This window comes from Lissotriton helveticus, chromosome 3_1 (assembly GCF_964261635.1).
Source record: "Lissotriton helveticus chromosome 3_1, aLisHel1.1, whole genome shotgun sequence".
NCBI lineage: Eukaryota > Metazoa > Chordata > Amphibia > Caudata > Salamandridae > Lissotriton > Lissotriton helveticus.
This window is the reverse complement of record NC_136061.1, coordinates 1,341,322,233-1,341,342,806: the sequence shown is the minus strand read 5'-3', so window position 1 is coordinate 1,341,342,806 and position 20,574 is coordinate 1,341,322,233. Positions and strand designations below refer to the sequence as shown.

Genomic DNA, 20,574 nt, shown 5'->3' with positions numbered 1-20,574 from the left:
AGCGGGTTGTGGGTTAATAGGGTAATAGGGTGGGAAGTAATTTAACTATACTAAATTAATTATTATTTTTAAGGAATTACAAATTAATTGTAGTTAATTTTTGCGTTTAAGTTCTGTAGAGGGTAGTGGGTTTATAGGGAAATTGGGTGGAAGGTATTTTAATTGTAAACAAGTAATGAATTATTTTTATTTATTAGTATTGATAATTTATGTATTTTTAATTAATTATTAATTGGCAATTAATTATTTTAATTGGTAATTCATTTATTTAATTGGTAATTAATGTTTGTAATTGGTAATTAATATTTGTACTTGGCAATTCATTTATTTAATTGGTAATTAATGTTTGTAATTGGTAATTAATGTTTGTAATTGGTAATTAATTTATTTAATTGGTAATTGATGTTTGTAATTGGTAATTAATTTATTTAATTGGTAATTTATTTATTTTTTATTGGAAATTATTTTTTAATAATTGGTAATTAATGTCTTATAAAAAGTATTTTTTGGTATGCAAATAATGTTATTGTTTAATGTTTTGTAATTTCTAATCAATTGTTAATAATGAATATTTTTTTGTAATGAATATTTTTTTTGTTTCCTAAAATATTTTATTGCTCAATAGTTATTATTTGGTAACTAATATTTATTTATTAATATTTATTGGTATTAATTGTTAATTTATTGTTAATTAATTATTCGATTCTAATTATGTTTTTTTTATTAGTAATGGGTAATTCTAAATGATGTTTAGTTATTTAAAATTTAAAATATTAATAAATGTAAATAAAAAAATACTTTATAAGTATGTTATATTTAATTTGTATGGTATCCAATGCTTTCCCTACTGTTGGACTCTCTGGAGTTGGAATAGTAATTTTTACCCACCCGCTTTCCAACGCTTTCCCTACTGTTGCACTCTCTGGAGTGGGAATAGTATTTTTACCCCTACGCTATCCAACACTTTCCCTACTGTTTCACTCTCTGGAGTTGGAATAGTAATTTTTACCCCTACCCTATCCAACGCTTTCCATACTGTTGCACTCCCTGGAGTGGGAATAGTAATTTGTACTCCTACGCTATCCAACGCTTTCCCTACTGTTTCACTCTCTGGAGTTAGAATAGTAATTTTTACCCCTACGCTATCCAATGCTTTCCCTACTGTTGCACTCTATGGAGTGGGAATAGTAATTTTTACCCACCCGCTATCCAACGCTTTCCCTACTGTTGCACTCTCTGGAGTGGGAACAGTAATTTTTACCCCTACGCTATCCAACACTTATTCTACTGTTTAACTCTCTGGAGTTGGAATAGTATCTTTCACCCCTACGCTATCACACGCTTTCCCTACTGTTGCACTCTCTGGAGTTGGAATAGTATTTTTCCCCTACGCTATCCAACGCCTTCCCTACTGTTTCACTCTCTGGAGTTGGAATATTAATTTTTACCCCTATGCTATCCAATGCATTCCCTACTGTTGCACTCAATGGAGTGGGAATAGTCATTTTTACCCACCCGCTATCCAACGCTTTCCCTACTGTTTCACTCTCTGAAGTGGGAATAGTAATTTTTACCCCTACGCTATCCAACGCCTTCCCTACTGTTGCACTCACTGGAGTGGGAATAGTAAATTTTACCCACCTGCTATCCAACGCTTTCCCTACTGTTTCACTCTCTGGAGTGGGAATAGTAATTTTTACCCCTACGCTATCCAACGCCTTCCCTACTGTTGCACTCACTGGAGTTGGAATAGTAATTTTTACTAGTACGCTATCCAATGTTTTCTCTACTGTTTCACTCTTTGGAGTTGGAATAGTAATTTTTACCCCACCCGCTATCCAACGCTTTCCCTACTGTTGCACTCTCTGGAGTGGGAATAGTATTTTTACCCCTACGCTATCCAACGCTTTCCCTACTGTTTCACTCTCTGGAGTGGGAATAGTAATTTTTACCCCTACGCTATCCAACGCCTTCCCTACTTTTGCACTCACTGGAGTTGGAATAGTAATTTTTACTAGTACGCTATCCAATGTTTTCTCAACTGTTTCACTCTTTGGAGTTGGAATAGTCATTTTTACCCCTACGCTATCCAACGCTTTCCCTACTGTTTCACTCTCTGGAGTTGGAATAGTAATTTTTACCCCTACGCTATCCAACGCTTTCCCTACTGTTGCACTCTATGGAGTGGGAATACTAATTTTTACCCACCCGCTATCCAACGCTTTCCCTACTGTTGCACTCTCTGGAGTGAGAATAGTAATTTTTACCCCTACGCTATCCAACACTTATTCTACTGTTTCACTCTCTGGAGCTGGAATAGTAATTTTCACCCCTACACTATCCCACGCTTTCCCTACTGTTGCACTCTCTGGAGTTGGAATAGTAATTTTTACCCCTATGCTATCCAATGCATTCCCTACTGTTTCACTCTCTGGAGTTGGAATAGTAATTTTTACCCCTACGCTATCCAACGCTTTCCCTACTGTTTCACTCTCTGGAATGGGAATAGTCATTTTTACCCCTACGCTATCCAACGCCTTCCCTACTGTTGCACTCACTGGAGTTGGAATAGTAATTTTTACTAGTACGCTATCCAATGTTTTCTCTACTGTTTCACTCTCTGAAGTTGGAATAGTAATTTTTACCCCTACGCTATCCAACGCTTTCCCTACTGTTGCACTCTATGGAGTGGGAATAGTAATTTTTACCCACCCGCTATCCAAAGCTTTCCCTACTGTTGCACTCTCTGGAGTGGGAATAGAAATTTTTACCCCTAGGCTATCCAACACTTATTCTACTGTTTCACTCTCTGGAGCTGGAATAGTAATTTTCACCCCTACGCTATCCAACACTTTCCCTACTGTTTCACTCTCTGGAGTTGGATTAGTAATATTTACCCCTACGCTATCCAACGCTTTCCATACTGTTGCACTCTCTCGAGTGGGAATAGTAATTTTTACCCCTACGCTATCCAACGCTTTCCCTACTGTTTAACTCTCTGGAGTTGGAATAGTAATTTTTACCCCTACGCTATCCAACGCTTTCCCTACTGTTGCACTCTATGGAGTGGGATTAGTAATTTTTACCCACCCGCTATCCAACGCTTTCCCTACTGTTGCACTCTCTGGAGTGGGAATAGTAATTTTTACCCCTATGCTATCCAACACTTATTCTACTGTTTCACTCTCTGGAGTTGGAATAGTAATTTTCACCCCTACGCTATCCCACGCTTTCCCTACTGTTGCACTCTCTGGAGTGGGACTAGTAATTTTTACCCCTACGCTATCCAACGCTTTCCCTACTGTTGCACTCTCTGGAGCGGGAATAGTAATTATTACCCCTACGCTATCCAACGCTTTCCCTACTGTTTCACTCTCTGGAGTTGGAATAGTATTTTTTCCCCTACGCTATCCAACGCCTTCCCTACTGTTTCACTCTCTGGAGTTGGAATATTAATTTTTACCCCTATGCTATCCAATGCCTTCCCTATTGTTGCACTCAATGGAGTGGGAATAGTCATTTTTACCCACCCGCTATCCAACGCTTTCCCTACTGTTGCACTCTCTGAAGTGGGAATAGTAATATTTACCCCTACATTATCAAGCGCTTTCCCTACTGTTTCACTCTCTGGAGTGGGAATAGTAATGTTTACCCCTCCGCTATCCAGCGCCTTCCCTACTGTTGCACTCACTGGAGTTGGAATACTAATTTTTACCCCTACGCTATCCAACGCTTTCCCTACTGTTGCACTTTCTGGAGTGGGAATAGTAATTTTTACCCCTACACTATCCAACGCTTTCCTTACTGTTTCACTCTTTGGAGTTGGAATAGTAATTTTTATCTCTACGCTATCCAATGTTTTCCCTACTTTCGCATTTTCTGGAGTGGGAATAGTAATTTTACGTCTTACGCTATCCAATGTTTTTAATACTGTCGTTTTTTTGGGACTTTAAATAGTAGTTTTATTTATTTTTCTATTAAATATTTTTCAATGAATTTAGATAATGTATTATTTTATTAATTTAAAAAATATTGAAAGTATATTTAATTTTTTTAATGTTTTAAAATTAATAATTTACTTTTCTTTGTTATTATTTTATGTGTGCGGATCTATTTGTAATTTATAGTATTTTTAAATAATTTACAAGTAATTAAAGTAATTATTAAAACTTATTATTAAGTAAGTATATAATATATATTTTACATATGTGTTTAATTAATGTTCTATTATTATATATGTATTATTTATTAATTTTAAACATTACTAAATATTTTTAACCATGTTTATTTTATGTATAAATATTATTTACTTTATTTTACACATTACTTTTTTAACAGATATAAAACGATATTTTTAATTACGATATTTTTAACATCGAATTTTTTGTTTTAATATTTTTGTACTTACCATGTTGTAGATAGGATGTCCGTATACTTGCCTTCGATATTCCTGCGTCGATGTTTCTGTAGGTCAATATTTTGTCTCTCGATATTCTGTCATAGATTTGATATCAAATTTTGGCAGAAAAATGTGGGCTTATATCAATATTGATTCTCCGGGGATTGCAGAGAATACATTTCTCAGAGGGCTTTTGGGTTTGGGACAATCAATTCCCACTGAAATTGTTCATTAGGAGTTGGATATGCTGTACATCGTAGATTACATTTGGTTGCACCCTCTCTTGCTTTGGTGTAATGTCTGGTTAAAGGCTGTGTTAAGTTTGAACAGATTAATTATATTAGATTGCCGTCGAGGCAAAAACCAAGACTTAAAGCAATCTTTAACAGCAAGAATATAAGGTTCGGGTGGTAGTTGGGTCAATCACAAATATAGTGTACAGAAAGCCCTCAACAATGTGCCAAGAAGTTCTCTAGGGGATGTCACTCCTTACGAGGTCCTATTCGGGACAAGAATGTGGGTACCGGATCTCGATTATAAAGGCACAGGCACTCTCTGGAGTGGGAATAGAAATTTTTACTCCTACGCTATCCAACACTTATTCTACTGTTTCACTCTCTGGAGCTGGAATAGTAATTTTCACCCCTACGCTATCCAACACTTTTCCTACTGTTTCACTCTCTGGAGTTGGAATAGTAATATTTACCCCTACGCTATCCAACGCTTTCCATACTGTTGCACTCTCTCGAGTGGGAATAGTAATTTTTACCCCTACGCTATCCAACGCTTTCCCTACTGTTTAACTCTCTGGAGTTGGAATAGTAATTTTGAAAGTATATTTAATTTTTTTAATGTTTTAAAATTAATCATTTACTTTTCTTTGTTATTATTTTATGTGTGCGGATCTATTTGTAATTTATAGTATTTTTAAATAATTTACAAGTAATTAAAGTAATTATTAAAACTTATTATTAAGTAAGTATATAATATATATTTTACATATGTGTTTAATTAATGTTCTATTATTATATATGTATTATTTATTAATTTTAAACATTACTAAATATTTTTAACCATGTTTATTTCATGTATAAATATTATTTACTTTATTTTACACATTACTTTTTTAACAGATATAAAACGATATTTTTAATTACGATATTTTTAACATCGATTTTTTTGTTTTAATATTTTTGTACTTACCATGTTGTAGATAGGATGTCGGTATACTTGCCTTCGATATTCCTGCGTCGATGTTTCTGTAGGTCGATATTTTGTCTCTCGATATTCTGTCATAGATTTGATATCAACTTTTGGCAGAAAAATGTGGGCTTATATCAATATTGATTCTCCGGGGATTGCAGAGAATACATTTCTCAGAGGGCTTTTGGGTTTGGGACAATCAATTCCCACTGAAATTGTTCATTAGGAGTTGGATATGCTGTACATCGTAGATTACATTTGGTTGCACCCTCTCTTGCTTTGGTGTAATGTCTGGTTAAAGGCTGTGTTAAGTTTGAACAGATTAATTATATTAGATTGCCGTCAAGGCAAAAACCAAGACTTAAAGCAATCTTTAACAGCAAGAATATAAGGTTCGGGTGGTAGTTGGGTCAATCACAAATATAGTGTACAGAAAGCCCTCAACAATGTGCCAAGAAGTTCTCTAGGGGATGTCACTCCTTACGAGGTCCTATTCGGGACAAGAATGTGGGTACCGGATCTCGATTATAAAGGCACAGTGGTGGATAAAAAACCATTTGAAATCAATAAAGGAAGTTGTTTTTAAACTGCTGGTCTGAAAATGCCATTTTTAGAAAGTTGGCTTTTACTTACTTAACCATTCTGTGCCTCTGCCTATCCCTAAAATACACATCTGGGTTGGATGACAGTTGGGCTTAGGCTTTGTAAATTCACTTTACACAGTCACACACCAAGGGAGCAGAGGTTATGCCCTGCATATCCTGATGGCCCTTCACCTGGCTGATCAGCCTTCCTGAGCTAGAGTGGTGGGAAGAGCTGGCACTCTCACTTGAATAGGGCTGTGCCTGTCCCCACACAAAGAATTCTCAACCCCCTGTAATATGTCTGAAGTCAGGGCAGGAAAGAGCAAGGTTGTGTGCAATGAAAATACATTCCTTTGAAGTTTGCCTACTTCAAAGGATGAAATGGGTAGAAATACTGGACCACTGACACTATATACTCAGAACACTTCTAGATTGAGGACATTCTACCAGGAAGAAGAGCTGTGTTGCTGTCAGGAGGGACTGCCACTTTGCTGTTTGCTTTGCTGTGCTGGCCTGCAGATTGCTGCGTTTTTCATGGGAGTGAAAGGACTGGACTTTGCTTTCAACATCCTTCTATTTTAGTCTCTCTCAGGGCTTGAGTTCAGTTTACCTCCTGTTGGAAGTCTCTTGGCCAATAAAGACATGACCTGCTAGCACCTGGGCTCTTCTTCTGAGAGTCCTACTTGCCAAGTGGTATCATTCCAGTTCCTGGGCCTTGGAAGTGATATCTAGTGCTGCAAGGAGAACCCGACATTGAGCAACTTCGGAACTGGCACCTGTCTGCAACTCTGATGCCATGTTGCTGCTTGCACTGAAGCAGTGGTCCCCACTCAATGGAATGACCACAGCTTCCAATGCAGACTCTGACGCTGCTGCAGTGCCTCCGAAGAGCCACCGCTGTGGAAGTCCGCTCAACGGAACGACCACAGCTTACAATGCAGACTCCGATGCTGCTGCAGTGCCTCCGAAGAGCCACCGCTGTGGGAGTCCAGAGCACCAACCACCCTCGTCCATGATACGGCACTCTGATTCCGGTGCCGCAGCTGTGACCCAGTGGTTTGACATCGACGTCATGGAATCAAAGCCTTATGGCTTGACTTGCATCACATCATCGACACCACCCAACAGTAAGGAACTGAGGGTCATCCCGGTAACCGCCGCATCACCTCTCCTGCACCTCGCAACATCACTGTGCGTGAGCGATACCCCAACTCTGCCATCTCACTTGCTGCAGTGACGCCTAATTTCCAGGGTGCAATGCAGTGTCGTTGAGTAAATCATAGCAGTAAGGAACTGCGCTGCATCTGCCTTCTCGACAACTCAGCTCCCATGCGTCAGGTGCCTAAAAGGAACTGTCCCAGGTTACGTCTGACTCCCGATGCTGGCCCTCGCTCCATGGAGGTCAGACTAACTTTGTGGATTTGTCGACATCAAGCATGACCAAACAGCCCCCCTGGAGCTATCATTTTCTCAGAGCTATGTTGGATTTAATATTTGAAAATTCATATCTTGACTTGTATATGTTGGGTTTTTGTCATTTTAGTCTTATTTTAATCAGGTAATTATTGGTTATTTTTCTAAACTGGTGTGGAGTACTTTGTGGAGTTTCTACTGTGTTACTCTGTGTGTGTGTGTAAAAATTCTTTACACATTGTCTCGGGGACTGGCATTTCATGGTATGACATTTGGGTAGAACAACTTGCGTGTGTATAGTCACTCCTCATTTCTCTACTCTATCAAAATTTTGAATTGTAGATTAACAGACTTTTTTATTGATCAAGGTATGAAATTCGTAATGATAACACTTTGTGGCTCACACATGTCGGTGCTGCGGATGAAGGAACATACACCTGCATTATAGAGAACAGCGTTGGCAAGTCCGAGGCCTCAGGCTCTTTAAGTGTGCATGGTAAGGATTTAAATTTGACCTTGATATACTGTCTGTAAATGTATCCCATCCCAAAATATCAAAGACTTGAAACATTGATTAAGCTAGCAATTGTGAGACAGGCTAGTTACCTGATTCACAGAGCTTCATGGAATATCAGTTCTCAGTCCGGTAAATGTGTTATTGTTCTTCGGACAGCAGAGGGAGAAGTGCAATGAACTTTGATTCTTGTTGATGCCTTGCATAAATTGTTTTGTTGATTCCATAAAATGAATGCCTTACAATTACATTTGGTTACCACCTAAAATGCAGAACCTCAAGAATGGAGATTACGATTTGATTAAACCATGGGTTGTAGTACAGGTGTAGCAATCACCAGGAGACTTTTCAAAGCTGCAGTTTATGCTCCTCTACTCTTTGTAATAACTGTGATAAGTGAGCCTGAGAATTTGAGGAGGTATATGCAGATTTTAATGTGATACCCTGCCTTATTTATCTTGTTAAATAACAATATTGATACCTATAAGGAGGTGGATTTTTGTGACCGGAGGGGTATGTCACAGGGTTCATGTAAAAGCCCAGACCAGTAGCATTCTTTCATGACTGTTTATTGATGCAGACAGGCCTGATAAAATAATATACATTCTTGTGATGGGAGTAATCAATAGATGTATATACTCTCTGAGTCACCCTCTCTTGATCCGCTCAATGAATTCCGTCTCCTAACAAAAAACGGGGATGGGGAGTGGCTTTTTCTTTCTCTCTCTCTTTGCTTCAGAGTATTACCCTATGCGAAAAAAAATATGGAGAGACTTTAGAAATCAGGCTTTGTCTGTCCAATACAGATTACCTCCACCATAAGTAGTTTGACCTCATATTGAGTACAGACTAAGTATCAGGTATTTTTTTCACCTGTTTAGTTTATAGAATAACTCAATTAAAAGAAAAGGAAAATGTAGGTGGAGCCCATAGGGACCACAGTTTCCTACAGCAGGTAATGACAATGATAAATGAAAAAATAAATGGAAAGAAAATAAGTGAAAAGATGGTAAGCGTTCTGAACTAGTTAATTTACACCGTTCTTCTAATTATCTCATGCTCCCCTTCTGTACCATGTTTCCCGGTATGGAGTATTCAAACTCTGACGACATGGGTTATTAATGTCACCCTAAATCCCCACTAAGTGACCCTGTGCTCGTATCCACCACCCAACTTCCTGCACAGCCCCCTCAGCACTTACCTAAGGCCATAACTCAGTCTGTGAGTCACAGCCGTCTCTTCCCGTGCGCCTTTCCCTGGGGCTCTCTCAGTGCTTAATTTGTAAAAAAAGAGAAGTGAAGGTGCTGAAAATTTTGCCAAGGAGGCCACCGCTCACTTCTTCCTCCGGTGAGCCCCACTTTCAACACTCTCACTGCCTCAGTCTCTATCTTCTAACCTTGATCTGTTGTCTGTCCCCTAAGTCTTTGCTCTAAGAGTCTATCCTCTCACCTATCTAATTGTTTTCTGTCATCTTTGTCACACCCAGTATTTCTGATTTGCCCTCTTTTCATTTTAGCCCTGCCCTTTTTCCTCTACACTTTTATCCATGCTCTGCTCTCTCTCCCCTCGATCTTGGCCCTTTACTATCACTCTCTAGCAGTGATTAGCTGTGTCTCCGTTTTACCATTTGTCTGCTTTTTTCCTCTGTCTTGTCCTCCACATCCTTTCATTCTGTCTTCTCTCTTCTTAATGCTCTCTTCTTCCCATCATGGCTGCTTTCTCTTTGTATCTGATTTGCTCTCCTCCTTTTCTTCTACTTTGCTCCGTTTTATCTCTCTCCTCTCTTGTTGTTTCTTCTCCTTGTCACTCTTGCTGTCTCTCATCTCTAACACTGCTGCTGCCTGTGACCCCTGTCGTCAGCCTGTACATGTCCCTGCTATTTTGAACTCTGTGTTTTTCTGTCGTCATTCCTAAAGAAGCGGAAGATGACGTATTTTACTTTCTTCGCTACACTGAGTGAAAAAACAAAATTTCCACCAAATAAAAATGCTTTTTTGCATTTATTATTCAGTGTGGTATGACTGGGTTTATTGCGGAACAAGCGGCTACTCGAGCACAGCGGGTCATGTCACTACTAGTGATGCCTGTAATTAGTAGGTCGAGGGATGGCGACGGCATTGGCATCCACTACTCGGCTTGTTGTGACCCTACCTGTTACAGCACAGGCATTGTCCCCAGCAATAATGCTGCCAGTGCAGGCTAGTGTTGGTTCTTCATTCAGGAAAGGTCTCCGCTCTCGCACTCGAGTTACGGTTTTGGGCTATGTTGATGATGGAGCTGTCCTTACGAGCTTATGGATTGGTCAGACAGAGACCTTTCCTGAATGAAGAACCAATTTTAACGCAGAAAACAGATATTTTATCCCATTGTGGGTTGGAATTATCACCACATAAGAAACGAATATACCAAAGATTGTAGAGCCTTGAGAAAGTTGCCGGGCGATTTCCCAGTATATGCGACTAAACACATGTCGGCTGAAGTAAAACTATATGAATAAAGAAAGAAAAACAAGAAACTCATAATACTGTGTTAATATTTATGCATACAATGTGCAGATAATCATTTGGATATCCTACAGACGTGTGCTGAGGATTTCCTTTGTGTATTCAGTGTCCTCAGCTGCAATTTTGGGCGAGGGTGGTGGTTCCCCTCACCTTACAGCACTGTCCAAAATTTAGGATCTATTAAACTAATAGATGTGCGATTTCCCTGAGTGGCGCTGTTTCACCTAGCTCAATACCACTATCCGCTCAAAGGTCTTATAACCATCTTCGACCCATATCTTGTATTCTTTCATATAAAGCCCTGAGATCTCTTGTGTGTTCCATTTCTCCTTTCTAAATTTCACTCTTTAGTGTTTGGGGTCAAAACCCAGGCATTTCTCAACTTTTTTTTACTTCAACATAGGGGTGTGGTTCCTGCAATTGGTGGCATGAAGTTCACCAGTAGGCAAAATTAGTGCCTGCATCTGCACTCTTCTCTAGGTGTACGTTAAAGTCGCCTAGGACAGTAAAATCTGAGCTCCTTACACTGGATTCCAGGAATGGGGTGAGTAGTTGTGTCAGAGGAGTTTTGGCTTTTGGTGGCCTGTAGATCAGAAAGCTATTAAATGTGTAGTTGCTCGTAATGTTAATTTGGAAGGATAGAGTTTTGCAGTCCCGATTGCTGCCTTGGTCTGAGCCTTTCACCTTTTGTTCATTTCTGGCAATGATGGCCAGACCACCCTACCATTTCTCCTTTCCATCTGCTCTGATGATTGTATAGCCCTCAGGAATGGCTAATACTAGATCCGTGTCTGAAGCTTCATCAGCCCAGGTCTCGGTGATGAAGATAATATCTAGGTTTTGCGATTCTATGAGTTCTGCAGTTTTGGAATTATGTTTCACTAATGAACGTGAATTGATTAGTCCTGCCTTTTATGTTTTGTTATCTGCTCTGGTAGAGAGGGCCGAGGGTGTAGTCAGTCTACCGCAATGTGAAAACTCAAAAGTGCGCTGACACTTTGGGCAGTGTTTAACTTCCAACAGTGGCGGTAGTGTGGGGCAGCAGGGCTTTAGTCTCAGTAAGAGTAGCTCCTTCTTAGAGTAACTTACCCTCTCATGAGCTGTCTTTATTTGTGTAGGGGTTGTGGCCCTAGGCCTGGTCCAGGCGCGGACAGGCGCAGACGGGATTGCCTTTGGCGCGCCATCGGCAGGCCCGCTTGTGAGGCCGCTGCGCGAACGTCCTGACATGGAATAAATATATATAAGGCGGCGAGCGACTAGACCGCTCAGCGCCGGAAGTGCCACCCCACCCGGAGTGTGTCCGCTCTGCCCCCTTCGGCAACCTCCGTTCAATCAGCATTTGCCGTGACGGATCGGGGTGCCTGGGGCGGAGCTCCACCAGGGGTGCGGGATGTGCAAAGAGCAAGGTACGTTGAGGAAATAGTAGCAGGCTTGATATAAATTATGAGTAGCAAGAAGTTAAAAGCAGCGGCAAGAAGTTAAAAGTACGGCGAACTTGATTTGTTTAAAAAATGCTTTATATTTCTAAGATTACCAGTGGTGCGATGGCTTCAGCCTTGCCGAGCCACGTAGTCTTTTGTGTCTGACTTGCGTCTGCTCGTGCCAAGACTTTTTAATGTGTGGGGCGGCAAGCGACTAGACCGCTCAGCGCCGGAACTGCCTCCCTACCCGGAAGTGTGTCACTCTGACCCCTTCGGCACCCTCCATTCAATCGCCACTTGCCGTAATGGACCGGGGTGCCTAGGGCGGAGCTCCACCAGGAGTGCGGGATGTGCAAAGAGCAAGGTACGTTGAGGAAATAGTAGCAGGCTTGATACAAATTATGAGTAGCAAGAAGTTAAAAACAGTGGCAAGAAGTTAAAAGTACCGCGAACTTGGTTTGTTCAAAAAATGATTTATATTTCTAAGATTACCAGTAGTGCGATGGTTCCAGCCTTGCCGAGCCGCGCAGTCTTTAGTGTCTGATGGACCTTTCAGCTTGCAATTGTATGGGTACGTTTTTGCCTGGTGGTTTCATGCACCAGCTGGGTATTAGCCAGAACAGTGGCCTGAGTGGTTAGCGAGGTTTGTAGATTATCTCTATCTTACTGGGTGGTTTTGGCCTGTCCCTCCACTACCAACTGGAGCTGCCTTTGCCCTTCTGCTAGCTGCTTGATCATGTCCTCCATAGTGATGGGCTGAGCCATCTCTAAGTCCCCAGATCCTGGGAAGCGGGATCCCACTTTAGACACCACTGTGACGGGGTTCATGGAAAAGCCCAGCACTGGAGCATTCTTTCAAGGCTGTTTTTTATGCAGTCTAACCTGAACAAAAGAATATACAGTCTTGTGATAGGAGTAATCAGTATATTTATACATTCTGAGTGGCCCTCTCGTGATACGCACGATGAATTCCGTCTCCTTCTATAACCGGGGGGCGGGGGGGAAGGGAGCTTTTTCTTCCTCTCTTTCCTTGCCTCAAAGTATTACTCTTGGGGAAAATAAATATGGAGAGACTTTAGAAATCAGGCTCTGTCCACTACAGATTACCTCTATCACACCATAAGTGGTTTAGACCTCACAGAGAGTACAGACAAAGTATCAGGTGTGTGTTTTCTCACCTGCTCCGATCAGCTCCTCTCCTTCTGGGTTGAGCGATTCCTTCCGGTGCCTAATGGGTTCGACTCATCTCGGAGTCATCGGGAAGTGGGTGGCACAGCCACTAGTACATTTTCGAATAACGGTCCAGACCCCCTGGAGAGTGTAGCAGGGCCGTATCCTGCCGTCCTGGCGTGCTCCCGATCACAGGGAAGTAGATTAGCCTGTGAAAAAGTGGTCTCTTTACAGAAATTTCCAGCTACAAAAACTCCCATGTGTGTGGGACGCATTCAGTCATGTATCTGTCTCACTTGACATGACACTGATTCATCTTCACATATAGTTCAATTTCAAAGGACACTGAATTGATCTAAAAATGCTCCAATGTCCTTATAGACTTTTCTGTTTATGGTAATACACCTTGCACAAATAGTAGAAAACAATCTAAACAGAGTTTATAAGCATAACAGAAATCAGTTGCTTGTCACGAGCAACTCCTAAGTCTGCTTTAATTCTGACTAAATGCAGTATTGTTAAAGGGACCAAATATTTCTGAGTCATGCAGATATTAGGCACTGACTGGAAGACCAGCCAGGACTGTATTTAATGTGAGTGAATTATAAAAATGAATTTAAATAATGAATTAACCAATGTTATAGTGGTCGTGGAAGGTACATCATGCATACCCTACTGACTACATAAGAAGTGAAATCACTTGTGCTTTTACTGCGAAGAGGGTTACTCAGAAGTGTCTGTTACACAATCTTTGACGAACCCACCCTGTTACATCATGTTAAACGTATTGGTAACATGCTCAAACAAGTCCACAAAGTATGCTAGGAGCAATTTTGGGTAAATATCTTGCACTGCAAGCTACTCCTAACTCATGGCCCTGATTTGAAAGAGTGTCTTGTTTTGAGTTCTTCATTTGGAAAAGGTTTACCAGTTACCCTTACATAGTATCTTCGCCTGGTACACTATCGAAAAGAGAAAAGTGACTTGTCAGGGTGAAAAGGGTCACTAAAGTCGCCATGCTATTGAAGCATAAGGAGTCCAGGATTCCTTTGCATGAATAATTTCCTAAAATTGCTGTCAAATGTAATTTTCTCCAACGGAGCTCTTACAGCCCTTTTTAACCCCTCTGTCTAGACTCTAGAGTCATTACTTTAATAGGTAAATTCAGTCACTCATGGAAAACAAGCATTATCTACACTAAGGGGTCCGGGTTTATCAATCAATCAATCAATCAATCATATCATTTGTAAAGCACACTACTCACCCATGAGGGTCTCAAGGCGCTGGGGTGGGGGATGCTGCTACTGCTCGAAAAGCCAGGTCTTGAGGAGTTTTCTGAAGGTCAGCAGGTCTTGGGTCTGCCGTAGGTGGTTGGGGAGGGTTTTCCAGGTCTTGGCGGCGAGGTGGGAGAATGATCTGACGCATGAGGTCGCTCTTCGGAAGCGGGGGACTGTAGCGAGGGCGAGGTCGGCGGAGCGGAGCTGGCGAGTGGGGGTGTAGAAGCTGAGTCGTCTGTTGAGGTACGTTGGTCCGGTGTTGTGGAGTGCCTTGTGTGCATGGGTGAGGAGCTTGAAGGTTATCCTCTTGTTGATCCGGAGCCAGTGCAGGTCTCTCAGGTGGGGTTTGATGTGGCTGCGGTGAGGGATGTCGAGGATCAGGCGTGCAGAGGTGTTCTGGATGTGTTGGAGCCGTCTCAGGAGTTTGGCCGAGGCTCCTGCGTAGAGGGCGTTTCCATAGTCCAACCTGCTGCTGACAAGGGCCTGGGTGACTGTTCTCGTTTCAGTGGGAATCCACTTGTAGATCCTACGGAGCATGCGGAGGGTGTTGAAGCAGGAGGAGGAGACGGCGTTGACCTGTTTAGTCATGGAGAGGGTGGAGTCGAGGATGACCCCTAGGTTGCGTGCGTGGTCGGTGGGTGTTGGAGCGGTTCCCAGCGTGGTCGGCCAACAGGAGTCGTCCCAGGCTGAAGGGTTGGATCCGAGGATGAGGACCTCCGTCTTGTCCGAGTTCAGCTTCAGTCGGCTGTTCCTCATCCATTCAGCAACGTCCTTCATTCCTTCGTGAAGGTTGGTTTTGGCGGTGTGGGGGTCCTTGGTGAGGGAGAGTATCAGCTGGGTGTCATCGGCATAGGAGAGGATGTTGAGGTTGTGCCGACGGGCGACGTGGGTGAGCGGTGCCATGTAGATGTTAAACAGGGTTGGGCTGAGGGATGAGCCCTGGGGTACGTGCAGATGATCTCGGTGGCTTCGGAGCGGAAGGGGGGAAGGCGGACGCTCTGTGTTCTGCCAGAGAGGAAGGAGGTGGTCCAGTCCAGGGCCTTCTCTTGGATCCCAGGGTTGTGGAGGCGTGTTTGTAGTGTGTGGTGACAGACTGTGTCGAAGGCGGTTGACAGGTCCAGGAGGATGAGGGCCGCCGTTTCACCGTTGTCCAGCAGGGACTTGATGTCATCGGTTGCGGCGATGAGGTCAGTCTCGGTGCTGTGGTTGCTGCGGAACCCGGACTAGGAAGGGTCCAGGATGTTGTTCTCCTCGAGGTAGCGGGTCAGTTGTTCGTGGACAGTCTTCTCGATGACCTTTGCCGGGAACGGGAGCAGGGAGATGGGCCGAAAGTTCTTGAGGTCCTTGGGGTCCGCCTTGGGTTTCTTGAGTAAGGCGTTGATCTCAGCGTGCTTCCAGCTCTCTGGGAAGGTTGCTGTCTCGAAGGAGGTGTTGATGACTTTCCGGAGATGGGGTGCGATGGATATGCTGGCTTTGTTGAAGATGTGGTGTGGGCATGAATCTGACGGAGATCCAGAGTGGATGGTGTTCATGATCTTGATGGTGTCATCGTCGTTGATGTTGGTCCAGTAGAGCAGGCGGTTGGTGCGGATGGTGGTCGTGGGGGCGGAGGTCTCAGTGGTTGTCGGGGCAGTCGTGGCGTTGAAACTGTCATGGATGTCTGTGATCTTGCGGTGGAAGAAGGTGGCCAGCGAGTCGCACAGGTCTTTCGAGGGTGGGACATCGCTGGTGTTGGAGCTGGGGTTGGAGAGTTCCTTCACGATGTTGAAGAGCTCTTTGCTGTTATGCGAGTTGTTGTCTGGCGGTCTTTGAAGGAGGCCATTTTGGCGGATCTGATGAGGTGATGGTGTCTGCGGGTGGCATTCTTGTAGGCGGCGTGGCTGTCCGGTGTTCGTTCACTGAGCCAGATCTTCTCCAGCTTTCGGCAGGTTTGCTTGGAGACCTGGATGTCTTCAGTGAACCAGCTGGCTTTCTTGTTGGTATGATTGTTGGAGGATTTCTTGAGGGAGTTGGCGAAGTCTTCGATCCACTGTCTGAGGTTGTGGGCGGCGGTGTCAGGGTCGGTATGGTCGGCGGGTGGGCTCTGGGCGAGGGTGATGGTGAGCTGGTCTTCGGTGACTTTGCTCCAGCAGCGGTGAGGCATCTGTTGGGTGCGGTGGTGCGTGGTGGGTTTCTTGAAGGTGAAGTGGATGCAGCGGTGGTCGCTCCAATGGAGTTCGGTGTTATGGTTGAAGGAGACGTGGGGGCTTGCGGAGAAAATGGTGTCAAGAGTGTGACCGGCGTAGTGGGTGTTGTGACGAGTTGTCTGAGTCCGAGGTTGGCTAGGTTGTCAATAAGGGTGGTGGAGTTGGTGTTGTCATTGTTCTCGAGGTGGAAGTTCAGGTCCCCGAGGAGGATGTAGTCCATGGAGGTGAGGGCGTGTGTGCTGACGAAGTCGGCGATGGAGTCGCTGAACTGTGGTCGGGGTCCGGGCGGTCTGTAGATGAGGGTTCTTCTGAGAGTGGTGTTGGGGTCGGTGTGGATCTGGAAGTGCAGGTGTTCGGCGGTGCTGAGGGTGTCATCGGTGTTGGTCGAGACTCTGGGAGTGTTCCTGTGGACGATGGCGATTCCTCCTCCCGCTTTGTTGGTATGGTCCTTTTTGGTGATCTAGTAGTCTTCTGGGACGGCTATGGCTATGTCGGGTGCCGAGGCGGGGTTCAGCCAGGTCTCCGTCAGGAAGGCGACATCTGGGGAGGTTGAGTCGAGTAGGTCCCAGAGTTCAACAGCATGTTTTCGGGCGGAGCGGGTGTTGAGAAGGATGCATCTGAGGTGGTTGGGTTCTTTCCTGGTCGGCAGCATGGTGGGGCGGATGCTTGTGAAGCTGCAGTATGGCAGGTGAAAGCTCCGTGGGTGCGCTTCGGGGCGGCCAGGAAGCAGGTGTGTGATCGTCCGGTGTTGAGTGCGTGGAGGGTTCTGGCATCGTAGCGGTGTCTGGCGTCGTGGCGTTCGTGGTGTCCAGGGGTCTTGGCATTGGGCGCGTTCCAGGCATTGACGGGCACAGACGGGCTGAGCGCGGCCGCTTCCATATGAGGGAATGTGGGAGGAGGAGCAGCTGGGAGGCGGGAGCGGGGCGGCGAATTGGATTGCAGGTGAGCAGGGTCGCAGGGGTGCAGCGGCGGGAAAAACGGGCGGGGCCGCGGGAGAACTGGGCACAGGAAGGAAAAACAAGTTTAGGCAAGAAAACAAGTACAGGCACAGAGGAATAAAAACAAGTCTGGGCAAGAAAGCAAGTTAGGCACAGGGGAATAAAAACAAGTCTGGGCAAGAAAGCAAGTACAGGCAGAGGGGAATAAAAACAAGTCTGGGCAAGAAAGCAAGTACAGGCATAGGGGAATAAAAACAAGTCTGGGCAAGAAAGCAAGTACAGGCACAGGGGAATAAAAACAAGTCTGGGCAAAAACAATGCAGACAGAGCAGTGCAGTAGCGTGGGGAGCGACCTGCCTGCGAGCAGGGTCATAGGTCGCTCCTTTCACCACTGCGCGGCTTCCATATGAGGGGATGTGGGAGGAGGAGCAGCTGGGAGGCGGGAGCGGGCGGCGAATGGGATTGCAGGCGGGCTGGGCCACAGGGATGCAGCGACGGGAAAAACGGGCGGGGGACGCGGGGGAACTTGGCACAGGATGGAAAAACAAGTTTAGGCAAGAAAACAAGTACATGCACAGAGGAATAAAAACAGTCTGGGCAATAAAGCAAGTTAGGCACAGGGGAATAAAAACAAGTCTGGGCAAGAAAGCAAGTACAGGCACAGGGGAATAAAAACAAGTCTGGGCAAGAAAGCAAGTTAGGCACACGGGAAAAATACAAGATTAGGCAAAAACAATGCAGGCAGAGCCGTGCAGTAGCGTGGGGAGCGACCTGCCTGCAAGCAGGGTCATAGGTCGCTCCTTTCACCACTGCATGGCTTCCATATGAGGGGATGTGGGAGGGAGGAGCAGCTGGGAGGCGGGAGCGGGGCGGCAAATGGGATTGCAGGTGGGCCGGGACGCAGCAGCGGGAAAAACGGACGGGAGAACTGGGCACAGGAAGGGAAAACAAGTTTAGGTAAGAAAACAAGTACAGGGACAGAGGAATAAAAACAAGTCTGGGCAAGAAAGCAAGTTAGGCACAGGGGAATAAAAACAAGTCTGGGCAAGAAAGCAAGTACAGGCACAGGGGAATAAAAACAAGTCTGGGCAAGAAAGCAAGTACAGGCACAGGGGAATAAAAACAAGTCTGGGCAAGAAAGCAAGTTAGGCACAAGGGAAAAATACAAGATTAGGCAAAAACAATGCAGGCAGAGCTGTGCAGCAGCGTGGGGAGCGACCTGCCTGCGAGCACTAATGCCTGCAGCGTTGGCAAATTAGAGACAGACAATGGACACATTTGTAAAGTAGTCCCTCATACACTTCAATACATGCACTATAATGGAAACAGAAAGATACACCCAAACAGTCAGTAGTGTTAGGTAAGAGATAAATATTCCACTGTACTGAGCCAAGAGCTGATTGATAAAATCTCATGCCAGTTACTGAAAGAGACTGGTCATAGAAAGTCAGTATTTAAAAGAGGTGATTCTAAAGCCCACTCTAGGTACATTGTTAACAATTGGTCTGCTTGACATCTGCCCTTTCAAAGCCCCGACCTTAAAGGATGCATCCTTTTAAATCAAATAATTAGAATTCTGAAGCTTCTCAGTTAATCATAAATACAATACCAACCCACAGTTTTCTTTAGAAAGTTGGACAGATGCTTTAACTCCCCAAAAATGAATAACCTGGGGCTGACTTTTATGGTAACCCTCGCTTTAACAATGTTCCAGACCCACGTGATACAAACAGAGGGTATTAAGCAGCATTCCCTGCGCCACACCTATGACACAGTTCTCCAATTCATACAAACTTATCTGTAATTCATTAGCTAACATGCAGCGTAAGGAGATGATGCTCGATCAGGTTCTCAGGACGAAATGTCAAGCACAGTATTATAGTTAATGATTTAAAAGAGGCAGTTTGTTATTGTGTCGGCAGCTAATTACCCAATTCCAACATCAACTTCTGATTATGAGATGTTCCAGGACCTCTTTCACAGTGAAGCTGGACTCAAAGGCATGACATTTTTTTGAGAAATCTTCTGTTGGAAAAACTGCCTATCTTTTTGCATAGGTACTAAAGGTTTCAGATTATTGCCAGCCCAAATTGGGAGGGTTTCAAACATGAAAAATGTCTAGGTAAAACATTTATCTTAAGTTGATTAATTCTTCCCGTAATAGATAGTGGCATGTAGGTCCATAAGTTAAACAGTTTCATTGTGTCTTGGAGGGTCTTCTCAAAATGTGTATGAAGGGAGGTGGTTCTTGCCCGGGCTCTGCAATGGCCATGTCTCTGTGAGCTCCAGCCACAACCCTAGCCTCGGTCCTGCTTTGACTAGCTGGAGATGAGGGATGAGGCTGACTGTTAGGGAACTGGAGCCTTGGGGGCTGCAGCACTGGTGGAGGAAGCCACCAGCCTCTGGATTGATGGGCGCTCTCATTAAGCAAGGCTGTAACATCCCCAAGGCATACAACATGGCAATACTCACTGTGGTTGAACGAGCAGTTTGGGGTCTATATGCCCTCCAGAAGTGGGCAAATAGAAGTAGCTGGAGTGGGTGATCAAGTCCCTTGATCAGTTCGAGAACTGGGGGAGCCACCAGCAGTGGAGGGGGAGTGGTGACACAGTGAAAGTAAGTAGAAGTGCCACCATAAAGATAGAGTGCAGTAGGATGTAATGCACGTGCAACAAGACGAACACTGTATGCATCAAATGTGAGCTCAAGTAACCCATCTGCCAAACTCTAAATCAGGCCCCCAAACCTAAAGGTTCACCTTTTAAATAGTTGAGCTTGTACCATAAATCTAAATTTCCAGGTACTTTATTGACAGCTTATATTGATGCGACTGCCAGTCAGATGGCTATCCCTGTGATATAGCTCCAGTTTTAGATACATTGACTATATTTGAGAGATTTCCAAACTTACTGACTTCATTAAAAAGACCCAAGCAGGCTTCGCCTAAGTCAGAAATATAGAAGTT

At 44.1% G+C, this 20,574-nt stretch overlaps 1 protein-coding gene across 1 annotated transcript in view; it reads left to right on the top strand.

Annotated features, from left to right (window-relative positions):
* Positions 1-20,574, top strand: part of LOC144824966 (roundabout homolog 2-like) — a 1,188,518-nt gene that overhangs the window by 716,274 nt on the left and 451,670 nt on the right. Inside the window, exon 6 of the mRNA XM_078683904.1 lies at positions 7,968-8,095. Coding sequence (XP_078540030.1) covers positions 7,968-8,095 — 128 coding nt within the window. The remainder of the gene's footprint in view (positions 1-7,967; positions 8,096-20,574) is intronic.